Genomic DNA, 9,392 nt, shown 5'->3' with positions numbered 1-9,392 from the left:
TGATACAACCTAAAAAGAAAGCCAAGTTTCAAGAAAATCTGTTCAGTGATTCCAAAGAAATAAGCTTGACACTTCCAAAACAGTCTCAAGCAATTGTTGCGGTGTGCTGAGAAACAAGCCCCTCATTTTTTTCCAAATTCCACCTTACTGTCTTGCACAGGAAAGAATTCCACTAAAAAATACATTCTACATCCCTTCAGAGACAGACGAAGAAAAGAGGAAGTCAGTCTCAAAAAATTTGTCTTAAATGCTACTGCAAACAAGTAAACAACAACCGCAAGTAGCATTCATCCCATTCATTACACAGATCCCCTCATCACAACCTTCCTGGCATCAAAAAAAAAAATCTAGATGAACACATGCTGCATTCAGTGTTGACATTCTAACAACAATTTTGAGCTGGTTCTTCCTATATACACTGTTTAACAAGAAAAAAGTAAGTTTCTGTGACAAGGATATAAAGTGGTTTCTAGCTAAGAGAGGTTATGACTACTCCACTGATTACCTGCATGTGCTTGAAAACACACCAATATATTGGTCAGTGTTACTTTACACATGAAAAAGTGTTTTACTTTTCATTTCTTATGTTTCTTCAGGATTTTTGAAGAATCCTAAAAGTACATGTGCTTTGTCTTTAAAGCAAGCAAAGCTGGCTCACAAGATTACTCTTTGGAGACCTAGAAAAACAGACAGAAAATTAATATCTGAACAAAGAATTTTTACCACAGGAAATGCCAAAATCTAAGGATTTTCTTTATTTTTCTTGCAATAATTAAACATAAAATTAAGTTTGGGCTATCATGCTTTTAAAAAAGTTGTAGTAGGTTGATTAAGTATATCTGGAACAAAAAAACAGTAAGTTACATCAAATGAAATAAAACATACCCAACTGACACCTATGGCAGCAAGCATATACAAAAACAATACATGAATTTGTTAACAATTCAAAGTAAAAACTAGATATTTTCTTTTATTCATTATTTGGCCATCTTTACAGGTCCACAGCAGAGGAGAATCAACTTACAACTCAATGAACTCCGAAATTAAACAAAGAAAGCAAAATTTTAATTATGCTACATAAAAAACCCCCTCTGCTCTTTGATTACATTTAGTAAGAAATAAATTTTAAGTGCTTCTGGAGATGATAATGATGAGACAAAGATGAAGACACTTTAACAGATATTTTGAAACATTCTTCACTTTTTTGATTTATAGATAATCTATCCATAGTTAAGGGATTAACTCTTACATTTTCTCCTACAAACTACAAAAATCAGACACTACCCAGCAGCTTAAATAAAATATGAAAAAGCTGCATCTATTTAACAGCTGCAGAACTCAGGACAGAGGCAGTAAAATATAAAAAAAAATACAGGAGTTAAAAATTCTACTGCAAGCATATTAACTGTAATAAAAGAGAAGACATTAAAACCAGCAGCTAGTTAGGTGCCAGGACATAATGGAACCCATAAGGGCAGGCAAAGAATGATGCTAAGTTAGGAAGAAAGAGTCTGTTTTCAGAGAACTTCCTGACAGACACCACAACAAAGCAACATGAATGGTGACTGTGTGGTCCCCTTCTCGTAAATAAATCAGGCGTCAAAGGTTGATCTGCAGTTAATAAGAGGCCTAAGCCTTCTCCAAGGATTTGTAGTATTCTGTCAGCACAGTCCAAGCCTTGGGAGCCATGAAGCCTTCTGGTGGGTTTTGTCCTTCTCGAGCCAGCCTGCGCATGCGGGTCCCCGATATAAAATCAAAGTCTTCATGGCTGAGAGAGTAGTGGGGGGAGGAAAAGGGAGGGAAAAAAGAAGATAGTTTAAAAGCAGGCAAAGTTGCTCTTTCTCCTTGTACATTCTTGATACTTCATACATTTTTTCTTGGGAGTATAATACTGTATAGAAGCTGTCATTTCAAGGCCAAGATGGCAGTAAATCTCAGGAATATACATCCTCTAAAATATTCAGCTTTGGTAACTCCTGAGGTTTTAGCAGCATGGTACAACTGAACCCCTGTGGACTGAATTCAGTCTGTGCTTCCATTGAGCCTGGCTTGCTCTCTGTGAGGAAACAAACTCCTGTTGAAGGAGAACCACCTACTCTACCTACTGTCTGAGCCCTCTGCCAAGGCAACAGCAGCCATCCTTGCCAGGGCAGGAGACCAGCTGGTTGAATGTTCCCATGCTGGTTCAAGAAAGTAATTTCAGTGCCACTAGAGAATGTGCTAAAAAATTTTGTATAACATCTTAGTGAAGGACTGTTTGGAGAACAGAGAAAGTAAAAGCTCAGAATCTAGAGGCAAGCTTCCCAGCTGTGCCATTGCAAGACCTAAGCACACATATAATATTTATGCATATCAATAACATGGCATATACAATTCAAAAGAAAGAGAAAAGCAATGGAATAATAAAAATACCTTCCCCTAAAGACACCTTTCTCCTAAAAAACAAAATTCAGTTGGACAAATGCAAAACTGAACACAGATCAGGATTGTTTACATTGGTAACATTAGAATCTAAATTATTAATTTCTCAGGTATGTGGTCATAAGCAGCAAAAGCCCCACAAATTAAACTATTCCTCACAGGACTGAAATGGTAAAAGCAAGACAAGAATGCCAGAGTTCTATCAAATGTTCCAAGGAAAAAAATTATGTATTTCTAAATTAAATATGTAATTTTACTTATGCATTCACTCAATTTGCAACATGTATGCATTACTCATTCTTTACTTGTCTGTTTGAAATAAAAACCAAGTATTGATCTCAGATGTACATGCCTTAGACAGAAACAGGAGCCAAGAGTGCACATCAGAGGGCAAAACTTGGCTCTAAGTGCAGGTCTATGCTCAGTAGGGTATGGAAGTCAGCAGGATGCAGAAAGCGTTCCTCAGTTCCCTTTCACAACACTAGCCCCATAACTTTTTGATTTGGACTGTATATATTTACACACCAGCACAGTTATACATGCTCTTTTCTTGTTGCAATTGGGGACTGTGGGTTCCTGAAGTGTAACAAAAAAACCCTACTGTGCTTTAGTCCAGCAAAATATAAATTAAATAAAAATGAAAATTTAAACTTGATGCAGCTCCATGGGAGAAAAAGTTGGCACTGCTATTTATAACATCTGAAAATGTTATTCTTTACCAGAAAGATCTCTGCTGTTCACTAACACTGCCTGAAGTTAACTTGAGTTCTTTGCAAAGAACTATTTATATAAAATATAAGTGGGGAAGAGATAAATCTGATTAATTATGTCAAAAAAAATACCAAGTCTTCAGATGATCAGGAAAAGAAGAGTAAAGCAAACACTATGAAGTTTCTCCATGTGTGTTTTCTCTACACAAAAGCTGGAGCATTTAAAAAAAGGTGCTTTATTCTCCCTTTTTTCTTAAGAAAAGCAATCAACTTTGTCCCATACCCTACAAGTGGAAGAATGCTACCAAGCTACTACATTTAGATATGTCATGGAAGTTTCCTTCAATAGCACATACAACTCCTTTAGCTGCTTCTTATCCCTAGTTGCACAGAAAACAACTAAGAAGCAGAGATACCAAGGAAGAAATATGAAGCTAAGGAGATCTACAGAAATTATTTTAAAAATGAAAGAAAAAAAGTGAGTGAGAATCATATCAGAAACATAATACATTCAGCATGTCATTTCTAGAAATGTTTCCAAAATACTATTAAAAATTTTAAAAGTACTAATGGTGTCCTCACATTATCCTGAAGGTCTATTTTGACAGGGTTTTTCTTTTAAGAAAATTACTTAAATTTGTTATTGCTAAAGTAACTCAAATGGAGCCTTGGCAATACATACACAAGATAATATTTTTTTTTGTCTTTTAAAAAAAATACTACATTTACAAATTTCAATAAAATTTCAGAAACTGAGATTCCTGCTAAGGAGAAAAACCTTATCAGTACTGTGATCACTATGGTGTGATGTGACTCACAAGCATTTTGAAATAAAACACATCAGTATGAGTGATTTGCTTTAGTAGAAGGAGATAGTAAAAGAAGTCACCAAGTGATTTCACTCATAGTGAATTCTGAGGACATTAAAGTCCTCTGTATAAGGTGGACTTGAGTAGAAGATGAGAGGGGAAACATTTGACTATTAAAGATGCTGTAAAATTCAAATGCCAAAGCCATTCAAATTCCATTCCTGTCAGATTTGAAATGACCCTCAATGAAACTTACTACAAGTCTTTTCTGAGTATGGCATTTAAGTGCCTTTGAAAATTTTACTCAGTAGCTGCTGGAATCAGCTTTCTTTTAGCCACACTGGATGCTACTAAATACTTGTAACATTGATTTGACCTTTGCCTGCCAATTGAGTTTGACTGGTATTAACACAATACTTTGTGCCACTGCAATTAAAAGCATTCTCTAAAAAGAAAGAGGAAAGAAGGCAGTAATAAAACCACAACAAAAATTTGTCAACAGAAAAACAGGCCTGGAACATTTCACACTGAGGACTGGTATTTGCTCTGTGGCATAGCATCCTAGAAGTCTACTACACTCACAGTGTGGAAGAAACCATACCTACACACACTGTGAAATTTTCTTACTTACGGAGGACAGGGATTTCAGAGACCCTACAGGTCCTGTGACAAAACAAGGAGGACATTAGTTTGCAAGTAGGAAGTGAAACAGACCTACAGGAATCCTCCTGTGCTGTACCTCTGAGGTGTCAATATAGTGCATTGACACAGTAACTGCAGAAAACATTTCTTCTGCTTCAGCATTATTCCCTACAAATTTAATCTAAGTATAGACCACATTACACAGTAGATTTTTCACCTGGAAGCACTAAAGATCAGTTGTAATCTTGGGAACCCCGACCTCCTCTCAGGTATATAGCACTGTGCAAATGATCTTCTAGGAATTCCCATTCTCTGTGGAGAATGTCTGGTGCTCTCAAGGTCTTAAAGAATGACTCTTAAATACAAGACTCATGATAAAAGTACAGACCATTCATTCACAGGTTTGCCTTTATTTTTTTTAGGCAAATAGAACAATAGGGAAATAAAACAATAACATTACTTATTCACCCTGGTCTGTCTTCAAAACTACTGTGATATTCCACTCAGCTAGTAGACTGATTTTGGGACAATTCACAGCCTACTTATCTGGGGTCCACTTCTAACCTAAAAACCCTTTCTAGAAAGACTTTCTCTGAATTTAAACTTGCCTTTGCAGCATCAAGTCATGACTTACACCATTAACTCTTACAGGAATTCTACATTATGCCTTGGGAATGCATGTCCCATGATGCTGAATGAACCAGCTAGTGCCAGCTAGTTTCAAATCCCAACCAGCCAGGAACAAACTGTTTGTGAAATTAGAACACAATATTGTGATTAATATCAACATATGCAAAGCAAATCCTTTCCTGCTTCCTTTCTGACTGGCAGGAGGGTTTAAGTCTCCAGATGCAGAATTTCAATGTATCCTACATTATGTACTAATGGTAATTAAAAAAACATATTTCACATAACTAAATTAAGGAGAACAGTCAAGTATGCTTATCTCAGCCTTACTACCACTTTAAAAAACAAACTTCAGAACAGTATGTATTTAGTTGGAGCAGCTCTCCTATAAGTATGATTTTATAGTATCAAAGCAGTAATGGCAACCATATTACAGGTCCTGGGAAAAAAAAAGATATAAAGTTAAAATCTATATTCTTCACAGACACCCATGCTCCATTTACATTTTATAGATAGCAGGAACAATCTGCTCCAGTCACCTTACTTAAGGGTTTCTTTCAGCCAAAACGCTCTCTTTGGTTTTCTTTCAGGGAGAAAAAAAAAAAAAAAGTAATTTAATTCCAGACACTGCTGTGGCTTTTTTAATTGCCAGACTAATTTCCTTCCTTAATTGAGTTTTTTTCTCAGCAGCAGTCTGTGGCTGCATTTTATAGGACTGATCTTCCATAAAGAATTGGGAATCTCTGCTCACAAAACCAGCTTCTATTATTAAGCCACTAATCCCAAATTACACTTGTCTGTGGTAACTGTTTGTGAGGCCTTTTTGGCTGAAGAAGCACACTAACTGATTTTCTAAAGGAATTTCAGCCTTGGGTAAGCTGTTTAGGGATGTAGCAGGGGGAGGGAGGGGGGTGGAGTTACTTGTTGGTTTCTTGGTTCTTTGCTTGTTTTCTTTACACTTCACTCTACCAGGTCAGATGTTCATTTTTAATTACTCCATTATAACTAGAGCTTTTACTACAAACTTTTCCAAAACACATCCTGATATATTCAATTATGGATCAAAAATTTCATGAAATCTAAAAGTACAAAAACTTTTATCCTCATTTATATTGTATTATTTTATTATTTATATCATATTATCCTTAATTTGACCAAAGGGAAAAGAAAATGAAATTAGCTCTACCTAGGCTGCTATCATCACTTTAAATGCATTCCTCAAATCACTCTCCTAGATCTACATTTCAGACAAATTGTTTTTCAAAAAATAAGTTTCAAAAGTTCAGTTTCATGAGATGCTAAACCTATTCTAAGATGTCCAAGAAACCAATTTAAAATTGTACTGGCTTCATGAGGTAAAACATGAATAGAATTCCAAGTCATTAGCTGTTCATATGTCTTAATGTTCTAAAGGGTAACCTTTATTTTAACAATTTAAACTATTTATAAAAGTTAAGGATATTTTTGCCTTTCCTTACTAACAGGGGGCAAGTGACTTCAGCTCCCACACAGCACCACAGCCCAGCACTGTTAACCAGCAGCACGAGGTCCTGACATAGCAAGTCAGCAGTCTCCAGACTGGTCCCAGGCAGGTACCGGGTCAAGTGAAACTCCAAGGGCAGCACATGTTCTGGGGGGTACTAACAGAAGTGAGAAACAAACCGACTTTCTATACCAACTCCACAAAACTGTGCTTGTGTGGTCATCTTTGGGAGCAGAGGACCTTAAGCACAACAACCTCTTGGAATCACAGACAGCACACCAGAGAAGTGAGGCCTTTGGTACTGATTTGGAGGCAGGGTCACTGTAAGCTTTTTGGTGCTTCCCAGCAAAGTCATGAGCAGCTCAGGCACAGCTAGGTCTCACACACCTTACTGTAGGCAGCTGACCAGTGCTGACCCAGCCTCTGAACACCCATCCCCACAGGCATACAAGGAATGCTATCAGCAAGTATTACACTGCTCTCATAAAAGTTGAACAAAGCAGCTCTCTGCCACTGCTAATTCTGCAGCCACAGCTTTTCAGATATCCCTCTGGCAGCTGGACCAAGCTTTTGGTAACCTCTCACCATGAGCCAAAGATTCATCTACCACCATCCTTGTGTTAGAACTTCCCTCAGAAGTCAAAAGGTAATAGCAACAAAGAGCCCAACTGCAATAACCTCTGCATGTCTTTGCTGCCAAGCCAGGTGTGGGTGTGACTCCACCCAATTACAGAGACACTCAAGGTAGCAGATGAGCTCTACAATGGCTTCTTAGAAGCACCTTCCCCAGAAGATATGACCACACACAGAAAGAATAACTACACCCAGCAGCTTAGACACATGGCCAGCTATAGCTCAGACCAAGGGAAACCCCCTTGTCATAACCGTCCACACATTCATTAGTGTTGTAAATTCTAGAGTTGTCTAGTTGGCTGTCAAGTGTCTAAGCCTCAAAAAACTGAGAAAGGTGCAAGAGATATCAAATTATCCTTTAAAATAAGTCACAGTAATGCTTCTATGCATTCTTCTCCCCACATTTTCATGCTGTGTTTTTCACCAAGTGAGCTCAGGAAATATTTCCACAAACATCACTATTTAACATCCAAGGGTCTTCCACCAGTACTGATCATCTCATGTTTCCAGGCAATCCTCTCTTCCCTGCCATCCCCCTTACAGAGTCAAACACCACATGGTCCAGGAGTCTGCCACATTTTCAGCATTACACAGACTATCTTGAAAGGCAGCCAGCTGCACCCACCCAAGCTCTAACTCTGTCTGGAGCCTACCACAGTGCTCCGTCTGGCAGGCAGGAGCAGTGATGGGAGCCTGCACGTGTCCGCATTGCCATCTAGAGGATAGCTGCCACACACCAATCCATCTACAAACAGTAACCAGGGGATGACAAAACAAATGGGCTTACATCCTGACAGCACCAGGGCAGAACTACACATTAGTGGCAGCATGGCTTTTTTTCATGACAGTTACAGAACCAGGGAAAAAAGTGCCCAAAACCAAGGCCTCATAGACACAGTAAAAGGATAAAAGGGTGCACAGGATGTAGTCTGTGGCAGAAGGGAAAATCTGTTCCCGCTGCTTTTCATTAAAAAAATCTCAAAGAGTTGTTTGGGGTTTTTTTAAATCATTTGCTATGGTAATGACAGAGGCATAATTTTACTCACCTTGATTCAAATCACATCCATCCCACTATCAATGATCAGAGAATCAATATTCTGAATTTTGGCCTGTCACATTGCTACTCCCTTACTATGCTAATTAAGTAAGAATTGACACAACAATAAAACTACTTCACTTTGATCTTTCTGTATTGAAGCATGACCAGCAGGTCCAGGAAGTTGATTCTTCCCCTCTACCCCACTCTTGTGACAGCCCACCTAGAGTACTGCATCCAAACCTAAGGACCTCAACACAGAAAGTCCATGGATCTGATGGAATGAGTCCAGAGGAGGGCAAAAAATTTGATTAGAGAGCTGGAGCACCTCTCCTCTGCAGACAGGCTGAGTGTTGGAGCTGTTTAGTCTGTAGAAGAGAAGGCTCCAGGGAGACCTTCGTGTTCCTAAAGGAAGTTATAAGAGAGCTGGAGAGGAACTTTTGCAAGGGCCTGTAGTGATAGGAAAAGGAGGAATGACTTCAAAGTGAAAGAATGTAGGTTCAAACTAGATATTAGGAAGAAACTCATTCCTGTGAAGGTGGTGAAGCAATGGAACAGGTTGCCCAGAGAAGTTTACATTTCATTACCAACTTCAGCTGCAGTTTGATGTAAACCAAAAGTACACTTCAATAATCTGAATAAAGAGGATTAAATTAAAACGACAAGTCATCTTCCCAGTATCATTCATTGTCATCAGAGCAACACATACACTAAGTTTTGGACACTGCTATCCCACACAAGGGAAAAATAACATTGAAATATGCATACATAAGGTGAAATGAACTGTTCTGTTATTGGATTAAAAAAATCAAAAACAGCTGAAACCCCTGGGACATATAATATTCTTAGGGCATCATTATGCTTTATTACTAACAGAAAATAAATAGCTATTTGTCACCCCAACTTGTCCACTTTCTTTTCCAAGCTTCACAATCTACCTGCATTTCTTCCCTCCTATCTGATGCACACCTGATACCTGAGAAGCTTATTTAGAAAGACAAAGCAGCAGAAAAAATAACATCTTTCTCTGG

General features: G+C 38.1%; 1 protein-coding gene across 2 annotated transcripts in view; it reads right to left on the bottom strand.

The window, feature by feature from the left end:
- Nucleotides 1-732: 732 nt before the first annotated feature.
- Nucleotides 733-9,392, bottom strand: part of PAPSS1 (3'-phosphoadenosine 5'-phosphosulfate synthase 1) — a 38,864-nt gene continuing 30,204 nt past the window's right edge. For both annotated transcript variants that reach the window (XM_085578113.1, XM_021525500.3), the window contains exon 12: nucleotides 733-1,768. In XM_085578113.1, the coding sequence (XP_085434239.1) occupies nucleotides 1,630-1,768 (139 nt within the window). In that variant the 3' untranslated portion in view covers nucleotides 733-1,629. The remainder of the gene's footprint in view (nucleotides 1,769-9,392) is intronic.

This window comes from Lonchura striata, chromosome 4 (genome assembly GCF_050655825.1).
Source record: "Lonchura striata isolate lonStrDom1 chromosome 4, ASM5065582v1, whole genome shotgun sequence".
Lineage (NCBI taxonomy): Eukaryota > Metazoa > Chordata > Aves > Passeriformes > Estrildidae > Lonchura > Lonchura striata.
The sequence above is the reverse complement of the archived record's forward strand: the minus strand, read 5'-3'. Positions and strand labels throughout refer to the sequence as shown.